This window comes from Oenanthe melanoleuca, chromosome 7, assembly GCF_029582105.1.
Source record: "Oenanthe melanoleuca isolate GR-GAL-2019-014 chromosome 7, OMel1.0, whole genome shotgun sequence".
In the NCBI taxonomy this organism is placed as follows: Eukaryota; Metazoa; Chordata; class Aves; order Passeriformes; family Muscicapidae; genus Oenanthe; species Oenanthe melanoleuca.
In genome coordinates, this window is record NC_079341.1 from 17026672 (window position 1) to 17038890 (window position 12219).

At 44.3% G+C, this 12219-nt stretch overlaps 1 protein-coding gene across 3 annotated transcripts; it reads right to left on the bottom strand.

Moving 5' to 3' along the window:
* Positions 1 to 2329: 2329 nt before the first annotated feature.
* On the bottom strand, positions 2330 to 11486 carry CDCA7 (cell division cycle associated 7). Of its 3 annotated transcripts, none has more exons than XM_056496735.1 (10): positions 11379 to 11486; positions 9807 to 9929; positions 9316 to 9426; positions 7630 to 7881; positions 7175 to 7252; positions 6326 to 6514; positions 5751 to 5891; positions 5175 to 5324; positions 4452 to 4588; positions 2330 to 4196 (listed from the first exon to the last, which is right to left on the bottom strand). In XM_056496735.1, exons 1-10 carry the CDS (start codon positions 11397 to 11399, stop codon positions 4166 to 4168), a joined length of 1233 nt encoding a protein of 410 aa, XP_056352710.1. In that variant the 5' UTR covers positions 11400 to 11486; the 3' UTR covers positions 2330 to 4165. The 3 variants fall into 3 exon arrangements, with proteins under 3 accessions (XP_056352710.1, XP_056352709.1, XP_056352711.1); XM_056496734.1 differs by having other exon boundaries at positions 6326 to 6517; XM_056496736.1 differs by lacking the exon at positions 11379 to 11486 and adding an exon at positions 10626 to 10863 and having other exon boundaries at positions 6326 to 6517.
* Between the last annotated feature and the right edge of the window lie 733 nt (positions 11487 to 12219).

Consider the following 12219-nt stretch of genomic DNA (forward strand, 5'->3'; position numbering starts at 1 on the left):
ACCTCTTGACACAACCTAGCACATAATTTCATTCTCCAGGCCTGCAGTTACATTAAGAGACAGGAAAGGATATAAAGCTAGCTTGATTCCGAACACAAATCTATAATTTCAGTAACATTTTATATCTGCTTTCAGGAGTAGATGTAAGTTTTGCCTCTAGACATATTCAAGGGAAAGACTGTATCACTAAGTTTCAACATAGCTGGAGCCACACTTAAACTGATTTTTTTTTTCTAGCCCAGGTGATCAGTACAAAAACCACTGAAGTACTACTAACAGAGACAGATGCAATGCCTTCTTGCCCCATCCTGACTACACCATAACTTGTGGTTTATTTTTTTCACATAACAGAATTGTCTGCCATTCTTACAACAACAGCTTGATCAATTCTAGCTGGAAGAAAGCCTGCACAAACAGCAACAAGAACTAGTTTAATATGACTGTATCTCTATGCTCTAGACATATTTTCATATGGATTCAAAATTCACAACTTCTTGTAAGTATCAATCACAATAAGATTCCCAGTTCCCTTCTCACCTTCCATTTTGAGGACTTCTACCTCTAGCACTGATCATTACATTTTTGAGTTCAAATGTACAATTCCCCTACCATTTCCCAGGTCCAAGGGGCTTGTGGGACTTTTGACACTTTTTTAGGAGATGCAGGCTTATTATTTGAAAGAACAGTGAGAGCCAATCATGGAAGTGTGGTGCTGTCCTCTCTCTTTGGCATTTGGAGCCCATGCACTCACTTGTATTCAGAACAAAGCCCAGCATTATCTGGGTGCTGTTGTCTAGGGCCCCATAGACTGGCCAGCCTCCATTTGACAGTTTTATCTTTTTACTCACTTGCTTTAGAGGCCAAGAACATGAAAGAATAGTAGGCAGTGTTTCCAAAATCACCCCACTAGCTCACGCCATTAGCCATGCAAGAGCTGTGCTCACAAAAAGGCATAAGAGAACAAACTGGATTATGCCAAAAGAGGTCAGTGGGTGACTCCCTTGCCAAAAGTTACACAGTGTATTACAAATTATTTCAAAGTCAGCTGAGTTCCCTCACCCTGAAACACTTCAAGTCATTCTTTAACTAGACACCACCATTTTGCCCTTTTTCATTTCATTTGCCTACCTAAGCAAATGATGATGATGCTTCAGTATGTTGCCACCTCTGTGCTTTTCTCTTCAAAATACACTTTTAGGTTGCTGGCAGGCAAGATCACCTGGCTCTGAAGCTGAGTACTGAGGAAATGTCAACTCATGCAGCCTTTTTCAATTATAAATCAGTAGTCATTCTACCTCACACATGAGTTTCAATCTTTTGTTCTTCCTTACACAGTAATACTCTACTTCCATGCATCTTTGTTTTTTAAAGCTTTTAAACACTGGACCTTTTCCTCTCAAGTTTCCTAAACTGATGCTCATTCACTGCACTTATAAATCATGAACTCATTTACTATTTTTCAAGCCCACATCAACATCACTTAAGTAGCTTGGGGGCTTGGGGAAAGTGGTGTATTGAAACACCTCAAAATCATCACATAAAATGAACCAACATCCTACACAATTCATAAATATGAATTCTTTCTTGCATCACCAGCAGTGAGATGAGAGGCATATCTAAACACAGCTTTTAGGTGAGAGTAACAAGGTGAGGATTTTAGCACTAAAGATTATCCGGGACAACTCAGTCACTGCTAGATCATTTTTTTCTCAATTCCTCTCAATACAGGTTACAGCTTTGTGTAACCTTCTGCCACAGCCTCATACAACTCTCTAGAGTCAGGACACAAAAGCAGCACAAGTGTCTTCACTATCAGCATGCAATCAAGGCCCCATCAGGTAATTCTCTGCTCCAGGAAAGAGCTCCTAAGAGGCTTCTTAAAAGCTTGTTTGTAAAATAATAAATAAATAAATAAATAAATAAATAAATTTAAATGGCAGACACATTACTCCAACTTGTGTCCAAAATTTTATCCTCATCCTTGTCAGCTCAGGATGTAGGCATCTGGTTTAAAAAAGCAAAAGTAGAAGGGTAAAGCACACAGCACACCTGCCCAGAGCCTGTATCAAGCCTGAACTAAGCACTCTGTATTTTGGCCATCACTACTTAGACACCAGGTACCTAACAATTCCATCCAAGCAGCATGAATATCAGAGCAATCAGATTCAGGAACACAGGGCCAGAGATAACAAGATGTCCAAGTCCAACTGCTCCCCCAGGGATGATGGGAACAACTGAGTCTTTACTTTGTAGCATAAGTTCACCTGAGAGTGGTAAAATCGAAGTACAACTCTAACAGCCTTTTAAAAACCAGTTCAGAGGCAAAAAATATTCCAAACCTGAAATTTTTTATTTTCAAAATAAAAAATCTTGTACAGAACAGTGTAGATTTGAGTAAATCTAAATACAGCAGTCTCTGTAATATAACGTAAGGGTCTGCTTTTAGCACAGTACTTTCACACTCTAGCAATCAGAAGGCAAGCCAAGCAATTAGGAGGAAAAAAAACCCAACCACTTTTATCTGTCAGAACATGTATTTCTAAAATGAGTTCCTTCTTCACAAAATGTACCTAGAGAGAAGAGCACTCTCCACACCTCAGATTGCACAGCTATTCACACTATAAAAACAGACAAAGAGAGGACAGGAGATTTTCAATAGGAGTGATGATTTATGAAACAGAACTGCAAGTCTAAGACATAAATATCTGTTGCTTCTAAGTTCCTCTCTCCTCCCCTCCCACACACACTGATGCAATTCCCAGAAAGGTATGAACTGTGGATTATTTTGTATACACACAGTGCAAATACTGCACAAGCACAGAAGTGTAAACCCATGTTGATTCTTCTACTGTTCAACTGTACATTATTTATACCATTACATTCTAAACCTTATACAAAGCTTATACAGTAGTTTCCATAACAAAACTAAGCACATTTACAACCCTTATGGTTCTCTGCATTCAATTTTCATGTCACCTTCTTTTCTATAACACTGAGTGTACAGGCAACCCCTATGTGCTCAGCATATCAGAACTCTTCAGCTTCATTTCTGCTGTACTTACATTTCACAAATGTCATGTGAAAGAACCTTCTACAAACACAAAGAGCCAGACACAGAAACATTAATTGCCTGTCTTCCTGATAACCAACCAAACCAAACAAGTTACCATCTTTCATCCGCTCAAAGATGGCCAACAACTACATGAACTGCTACCCCTCTACTTGCCCAAGCCCTGGTCTGGAGACATCCCTTTTCCCCAGGACCACTGCTGACTCTGCAGAGCAGTTCTGCAGCTGCACCAGGAACAGGAAAAAGAGAGCCCACCAAAACAGTAATTTAACACGTGGAACATTCTGTTTTACAGTGGTCACTACACAATGTATACCAGCATGTTCACACCACTGTCACCAGCAGGCAACGCTACTGCTGTGGAAGCTTTCAGCAGTGGCCCTCTCTCATCTGAGCGAAAACACAAAGTGCCACGTCAAACAGCATCTACTGCATTTTTTAATTCAGAAAATCTCCCTTGAAATGGCCAGTGTGAACTTTTAAGTACTCTATAAAATCAAATATTAGTGCTTGGAGACTGCTCAGCTGTGACTTATAGGGCTTCCTTTTTGAACTTAAGAACATGCTGTTCTTTCAGAGAATTCTACAATTCCATTTAATCATGAAATGTCTGTATTGCAGAAGTTGGTGCTTGGTTCTGTGAGGAAAACCTCCCCAGATTTTCAGAACATCTCTATCTTTTTGTAACCAATATTGGAGCATAAGTAAACCTGCAGCATAGATTGTGGCGTGAGTGAAACTAATGGCTTAAAGCCCCATCCCCTTTCAGGAAGAAGAAAAGTTACTATCATGAAAACAAGGAAATTATTTGGGAAGTTGTATGAAGAGAAAACAATGGCCTGTGGGTGAAGACCTGCATTAAACAGCTTTCCCAAGTATGATTTATACTGAAATAAATGCCTTGTAGCATAAGTTCACCTAAGAGTGGTAAAATCGAAGTACAACTCTAACAGGCTTTTAAAAACCAGTTTTTATCCCTTTCTGCCTAAAAGAGAAGCAGGGAAGGCACTTTGTATCTCATTTGATAAAACAATTCACTGCAGACAATAATATTACATTGGTAAAAGAGTATGCAATTTGAAGGCAGTCACAGCTTCAGTCTTCCATTCCAAGTTCTTGTTTCAGACTGAAAGACAAGTAAGAACATGAGTCAGCTTGTAGCAAAATACTGAAAACTCTTTAGACCAGTTAGTGGAAGCCCTGACAATACACACTGCGGTTGAGCTAAAAGGCAGAGTGGGTTTATCACTTGTTTTGGGTAAGAACCAGTGCATCGGAAAAACCATAGGGTAAAATCTCAGATTCTGGAGGCAACACAGAGTTGTTGTAAATCTTGAGATTTACCTGATGAACTACATCACTGACACAATGGCACACTCACCTTTTTAAGTAGGCGTGGACATTGTCAAAGCCGTGGTACTTGGCCAGGTAGACCAGGACACCCGTGGCACATCGGCCATCTCGCTGTCTGCAGAAGCTACAGTTGCAGATTCCACGACACGGGGGGCACCTCCATGTCTACACAGAAAAGAGACAACAAGAAGCCCTTTTAGCTGAGATGCTATGCCAGATGTAACTCACACCCACAACTTAGAAGAGTGCCCTGCTACACATTGAGTTGTGCAGTGAACATCAGCACTGCATAAAGTTGTCTAAACCAGCACAAGAGTACAAATTCCTCAGTCTGCAGGGGATTAAGCTCTCTATTGACTGCCTTGCACATAACCACAGGAAGCAGTCCACTCTGTTTTAACTCCTACATCACAGCCCACAGCAGCAGCACTTTGTCCACAATACAGTTCTTTTCCACAGGGCATTAAGCACTAATGCAAGGCAAAAGAGAACACTATTTGTGATGCTCAAACACAGGAATATTTTGGCTGCTGCTCTGTTCTCATACTTTACTCCTGCAAATAAAACTACAGAAGCATTAAATACAACAAGTTCTATACAACACAGTTCTGTGATTCAGGCTGAACCAAGCCAGGAGTGCATGATGTACTACAGCACTGTGAGCAGCTCTGTTAAATGCCCAGCTGCCAGTGACCAATACCCCTGGCTGTGCAAGTCAAGCACAACAAAGCAGCACGGAGCACGGTCCTACCGGGTCCAGCAGCGCTGCTCTGACATCCTCCCCGTATCTGTTGCGGAGGCACGGCCCACAGAACTGGCCCCGCACCCCCACGCAGTCAGGGTTGCGACAGTTTGTCTTGGTGTCTATGGTCTTCTGGCGACACTGGTGACAGGTGGATCCCTAGGACACAGGGAAAACAAACAAGACGTTAAAGTTTTAGTCAGGAGGAAAAAAGCCTTGAACAAAATCTCTTTGGCAGCTAGCAGTGCTTATCCCGAAACAGAAAGCCACCTTGCAAGTTTGAACCAAGACTGTTTTAACACTGCATCTTTGGTGCCTGGTAATAGCAGCCCCTGGCTGGTATCACTTGGGTATTACAGTTGTTCCAGAGTGAAAGCAAGCTAATTGGCTTGGTAAAGGCCATTCTACAAATTCAGGTAAAAATAACAAAGGACACTTCAAGATCTCAGACATATTTCTCCCAAAAATCACATCCTCTCTCTCAGTGAGAGGGCGTGTGCTCTATTTGATGCTGAAACACAAACATGAAATAACAAAAAAATGGTTTCACAAAGTACACATTTCACAAAGCTGGAATATACTTACCATAGCCCTGTTATATACTTTTTCACTTGCAGATCCACAAATATTATCCAGCTCTTCTTCTGTTATGTCCTCAACTGGGCGCACAACATGTGGAAAAGCCATGGCACCACGGTGACCCCTCCTGGGAGCACGGGCTTCATGCTGAAGAGCAAAGATACAATACTTTTAGTATTAGTTTCAGCAAAAACTCTACAAAGGCAAGGATCTTCAGCAATGCTGAAGTCTCAAACACCCATCACATATTTAAGGAAAAGACAACAACTGTGTACAGACGTATGGTATGGATGCAGCTTTAACACCTTTACTTGACCTGTCCCCTTCAGAGCGCAGTGATGGTACGTACTTGCTTCACTCCTGCTGGAGTGCACAAGTGGAAGTGGTTTTTCAAGAGGAAATGGAGATCGTGTATAAAATGCCCTTTTTTTTCTTCTTTGATTTTTTTTTTAATTCTTCCAAGGCCATGGCATACTGATAAACCTCATCAATTCCCTAAGAACCGCTATTTCCTTGAAGTGAAACCTTCATACAAAACCACCCTCACAACACACAACAGAAGAACTAGATCTTTATCATACCTCCAGGTATTCATCAGACATTTTTCTTCTTCTCACCAAGATGTACCGGTCATCTTCTTCCTCTTCTGGTACCAGAGTAGGAGGACCTTCGATCAAGGACCTTGACCTTGTGTGAGGCCGAGAGCTCCGGTCTGGGTTCCTCCTCAAGGCACATTTGGGCAATGAATGCCTTGGAAGTCGCTTTGGTCCCTGCTAATGTTTAAAAGCCCTTTTGAAACAGGTGAAGACACAGATAGCTCCTGACCCTACTGAATTCCTCCCCTAAAGATGCCTTCCTCTTGTTCTTTTCCAAAGACGTGTCTATCCCTGTCCCAGTCAGAAAACAGGTAAGAACCTAAGCAAGCTCATCTTGGGCACTCTGCTAGGCACAGAGAAATAGTCAAAAGCAGCAGAACCCGTGTCTGTGAGGATTGCGATTTTTAGTGCTGTTCTAATCTTCACCCAAATTACAAATGCATCAGCAGTGAAATTCATTACACTGCTGATTCACAACCCAATCTTCTTATAAGTTTGGCATAATGCCAGGTGTTTTTCAAGGCTCCAAACTCACAGAATATTCAGGTCTGAGCTGCCCTCCCTTATCTCCAGCCTTTGTATAAACACATATTTACATAGCACTTTGTTTGGTTTTATTGGCCTGTGGAGACACTTAACCTTTATAAATTAATCTCTTCTGCTGTATACCATGGCAAACCAAAAGAGAATTACATCCATTTTAGGAAGCAATAAAATTCTAACTGGACTTTGATTTGCACGGTTTATTAAGTTTTTACATTGAGAATCCTGCTTTGTAATGACAGAATTTGACTCTTAGAAATCTGAATGCAAATACAGTAAGTTAGTACTCACATGACTGACAGCTGGCAACGATTTTCTCCCACCAAAGATACCAGAAACATTTTGCAACTCAGCCATTAGTTTTGCAAGCTAACAAGAGAGAGAAAAATGAAGCAGAGCCTTAAAAGGGTATTTATGTGCTATTACAGACTACTAGGGCAATTGACTACAAGTACAATTACTTCTAGGAAATGCAGTCATTCTTCAACTCTTTACATTTATGTCTTATTTATGTTTTAGTGACTGCAAGTAATTTGGAAATGCTCAAACTTATTATGTCGTTAGGCTTGCAGCCTATGGATTTTCATATGCCAGTAAATATAAAGCATCAGATTTATATTTAAGGAATGCAAATTCATCTTAATGCATTCACATTATTCCCATTACAGTGAATTTAAACAGAGGTCCCCCCAGAGTCGAATGGGAGGGGGGAAAGGGCCAGTCCACAGGAAGACAAGAGTACTTGCCATTGCTTTGTTTTCCTTTATGTTTAAAGCTCTTTTTTCTAAAAACATAGCACCACTTTCTTCAGTGTCAGAGTCTGAATCTGGAGCAGGCACTGGTGTTTCAGGAACAGGTTCCACGCCACCCTTCCTCCTCTCTGATCTTCGAAGTGGAAACTTCATGGCTACTTTCAGAGGAACAGGGCATTTCCGCCCTCTCTGACCCATCTCACTTCCAGCACTTGTGTCATTCTCATCTGAATCTGATTCCAATTTCTGTTAACAAACCAAAACGGAAGCATGTAAACCCAGGAGAGTTGCTCTGCAGTTAAACACACCTGACATTTTGTCTAGGAGTAGTGTAAGAGGCTACCTGGCTGAAATCCAGTCCTAGTGTTCTAATGCATTTTGGAGCGGGAGGGAAGCAGAGGGGACACGGGGATAAAAATTTCTCAGGGAGACCCACATGTTTGTGCCAAACACACTAGAAAAGGGAGTGTAGGTAAGTTACAGCTGTCTTAGCTGTTACTTGCAGGTTTAATAGCAAAAGTACTTCGTGTGTATGGTATGAGAAAGAACTGCCTTTAAAGGGCTCAATTTTGCTACATATAGTATTTGACTGTAAAAAAAGCCAGTATGCAAATCTCCACAGAAGGTTAAATTCAATTTTTTAAGCTGTCAAGTACAGTCATCTCACAGTGTCAATGATAAAAAATGGAAACTTCCTTCCAAGTTTCCGTTGAATGGAACTAGTGAAATAATTACGAATAAAATACCAGTATTTTCTAATCTTTGAATTCTCCTGTCTTGCTTACAAATTTCCCAAGAACTAATAGTTCAGTGAGGACATAAATTTGTTAAAAGCTCATTATGCAACAGGCTTTGATTTTTCTTTTTAGACACAACAAGACAGTCTTATTTTGATCACCAGTAACAGTGGACATCAAATGGCCATTTTTATTTACACAGGGCTTTTATTAAATAAGTATGTGATTCTGTTTGCACATTATGTGTAGTTATTGACTCTTTTTTTTCTACTTATCTATTCCAGCTTTGTCTTCTACTTATTTTCTTCACTATTGTGTTTTAACTCAGATGTGATTTCTTCCAATTAGATGTTTTTCTTTTCTAGTCATTCTTCAGCATGTGCTGAAGTTATGACAAACCTGGTTTTGCCAAAAGTGGTATTACTACAGTTTCTCTTCTGAATATCAACTACTGATCTTTTCAAGCAATAGAACTGATCTTGAACTGATGTCAAGGAAAAGCAGGAAGGCAGATCTCACCACCCATCACAATTTCTTTACTGCTAAAAGATGCACAGCATTCCCTGTTATGCTGCCAGAGTGGAGGTCTGAACTGCGTGTCAAGACACACAAGATTTTTTCTGAGGTTTGCTGGAGCCCATGGGCTAACCTAACATTTCATACTGAGGAAAGCAGAAACATTGGGTTCCCACAGAGTAACATCCAGCAAGGACAGTTTTAAGAGGCATATTTCAAAACACATATGGCGGATTTTTAAAAGCTCAGTATCTTGAGTGCTTTTCATGAAGATGAAAAGAAAACTAAACTTTGGCTACTTGGACTGTTTACTAAATGAAATTATGCTTCCTTCTGAAACATTGAACTTTCAAGCTGGCATTGTTTTCCAATTAAGAATGTGTAAGAATTTAAATATAAAATAGCAAACTAAAATCAACTGTCTTACCAATGCATCTTGAACCTCATTTTCTGAAAAGCCACAGAAAGACTCATCATCAGAGGCTTCATGAAAAATTTTTGCCAGTTCTTCTTTAATATCCGACCTAAATTTGCATTTCTACAAAAAATAAAATATCCTTTAACTTAGGTTGTACAGAAAATTATTAACATTTATAAGTACAATAGAAGAAAACAGCTTTTCAATACAGAAAAAAAAGTTAAAGGTTTTCACAAGGGGTTTCAGAACCATAACTGCAAATTATCAGGCACATTAGGTTAGGTGACATATCAAAGGCTAGAACTGATAGCTAATATGTTTCCAACAATTACCACCTAGAAGCACAAGAGTGAAATGAAATTACAACGTATAGCACAGGTTTATAACTACTATACAAAAACATTAGTAGACCAAGTAATTCTACATTATGAGCTTTACACTTTTTGCAATCTTTACTAGTACTGCCCATATGATCTTATTTGTTCTTGTAATGTACTTACTGTGTTTGCAAAATTATCAGAACCAAAACTGTCACAACTGTCATCAGAGGATGAGGATGTTTCCATGGGAATCAGTTTTGTATTTCGAAAGGCTGTGAAGTTTCTCCTTCCTGAACAACGGCGCTACAAAAGGACAACAGCAACACCATTAAGAAGAGACCTACTGCAGCACAGTAGCTTTTAAGAATATCTTTTTATTGAAGTTTAGGAAGTTAGAACATTTTAGGATGTTTAACCATCTTGAAGGAAAGTCAGAAAACAAACATCAGCTTTGAATTAATCTCAAAGTTAAGAATGACAACAGTTTTTACTCTGATACAGTTCTGATCATTGTCTAGATGAGTTTCATTCAGTATTTAAGAATACTTCTTTTATGCAAACAGACAAGTGGAAATAAGCACATTAATCATGTCACTCCCCAATCATCATAGCCAATGATGGAAAAAAGTGCAGGTACACGAAAAGTACCTAGAAACCCGCTTTGATTCACTTATTACTTGCACTTTGAGGCAAACACTAAATACTCTGCAGCTCTTCAGGAAGGGCCAAAGGATCCTACCCAGAGACCTAACTATTCTGGACAAAGCAGCTTGCTGTTTTGAAAATTTTGCCACCGATTTAGAGGACTTTTTTTTATGGAGGTCAGGTTTTCCTTCCCCAGGAAATGTTCCTACTGGCATGACCCATTTTACGCCCTGAGGCAAGGAGCCGGGGGCAGCACCCACGCTGAGGCGCTGCCCGGCGGCGAGCGCCGGCTCCTCACGGGCCGGCCGGGCCGAACAATGGGCGGCAGGGCCTGCAGCAGCTGCCCGGGCCCACCTGGAGCCTCCGTCCTCTCACAGCACCGCTCTGCCCGCGGCTTCTCGCCCCGCAACTCCGCCGGGCGCCGAGCAGCGGCCCGGCCGGCCCAGACACCAAAGCGGCGCTTTCTGGAGCCGCCCGCCGCGGCTGAGGGTGCGCGCAGCCGGGGCAGCTCCGCGGGGCTCGGCCCGCACCGGGGCCTCAGGGCCGGAGAGCCCCGAGCCGCGGACACGCGCGGCCCCTCAGCGCGGCCCCGCCAGCGCCTCGCCCGCCTCCCGCTAAAATGGAGCCGCCCGCACACACGCGGCCGGGCCGGGCCGGGCCGCCCGCCGACCCCTGCGCCCCTTCCCGCCCCGTCCCGGCCGCGCGGGGCCGCCGCCCGCAACGCCGCCCCCGGGCCCTCAGCGAGGCGGGGGCGATGGGCGCATGGCTCCGGGCCGCCGGCTCCCCACTGAGACCGGCTCCCAAGCCGAGTCCCCTACCCCGGTTAGGCGGGCAAGGGCACCGCCATGCACGGGGCGCCCGAGCACCGCGGTGGGGCAGGAGACCCGAGGTGGCTGCGGCTGCCCCCACGTCGCTCTCCCTGGGATGCCCAAACTAAAGATCCCCCTCCCGACCCCACCAGCCTTCCGCAGCGCGGCTGAGTCCGGCTTGCCCAGGCTCGCAGGACCCCGGAGGGCCACGCGAGCGGCGGCAGCGCCGCAGCCTCCCCTGTTCGCAGCAGCAGCGACCCGCAGCCCTGCGGCGGGCCCGGGGCCGCGGCGCGCTCACCTGCGGGCGCGGCGGGGCCATGCTGGCGGCGGCGGCGAGCGCGGGGAAATGAAGGTTCGCGCCAAAGCTGCTGGCCCGCGGGGGGCGGGGCCCCGGCGCCTTTCCCGCGCTGCCGCCGCGTCCTGGCAGATGCAGCGCACCCCGCGGGGTCGGGCACCCGGGGGCTCCCTCTGCGCCCTCCTGCCCGCCTCTGTGAGGAACTCATCAGGTCTCCCAGCTGTCCCCGAAGGGGCCAGTGCGGAGGTCCCCTTTTTCTTTTTCTATTCGCGGTGTAGGTTTTGTGGAGCTGCAAGGGCCTGGCCCTGTGGCGCGAAAAGCTCGCGGGCGGAACGCGGCGGAACTCGGGTGCAGACGGGGGGCGGGGACCGGGGCCGCTCCTGCCTAGCCAGGGCCAGCTGGGAAACCTCTGTGCTTTTCAGCTCTCCTGTTTTTGTTTTAAATATTTAAATAATTTTATATGCTAAACCTAGGTTGGCTTCACTCTGAAATAAACCCCCTCAACCTGCCAGTTTCCAAGGGCAGTGGGGCTTCTGCACGAAACAGAGCCAAGGGTCTGTTCTGGCTGCAGCCAGCACCGCCCGCCAGGTGCAAGTGCCGTGTGTCAGCCCTGCCCCGCAGCGCGCAGGCTGCCCTGGGTCCACGGGGAACCGAGGGTCACGCACCAGGGCCCCGCAGGTCAGCGCTAGGGTGGGACCGTGCTGACCGTGCCCTGCTCCTCGGTAGCAGCAGTTAACAGAAGGTTACACAGAAGTTGGCTGCCTTGCCCTTTGCAATCGCAATACTATTTGAAGACAGGCCAGAAGAAAATAGATCAGTCATTTTAAACCATTTTTGGTAACAT

Excerpts from the sequence above, each read along its gene's own strand:
- CDCA7 (XM_056496734.1), bottom strand. The coding sequence starts at position 11,399 with ATGGCCCCGCCGCGCCCGCAG. Across the intron at positions 7,253-7,629 it reads TAAAGGAAAACAAAGCAATG|CTTGCAAAACTAATGGCTGA; the intron begins GCAAGTACTCTT and ends CTCTCTTGTTAG. Across the intron at positions 4,197-4,451 it reads GTCCACGCCTACTTAAAAAG|TCTGAAACAAGAACTTGGAA; the intron begins GTGAGTGTGCCA and ends CTTGTCTTTCAG.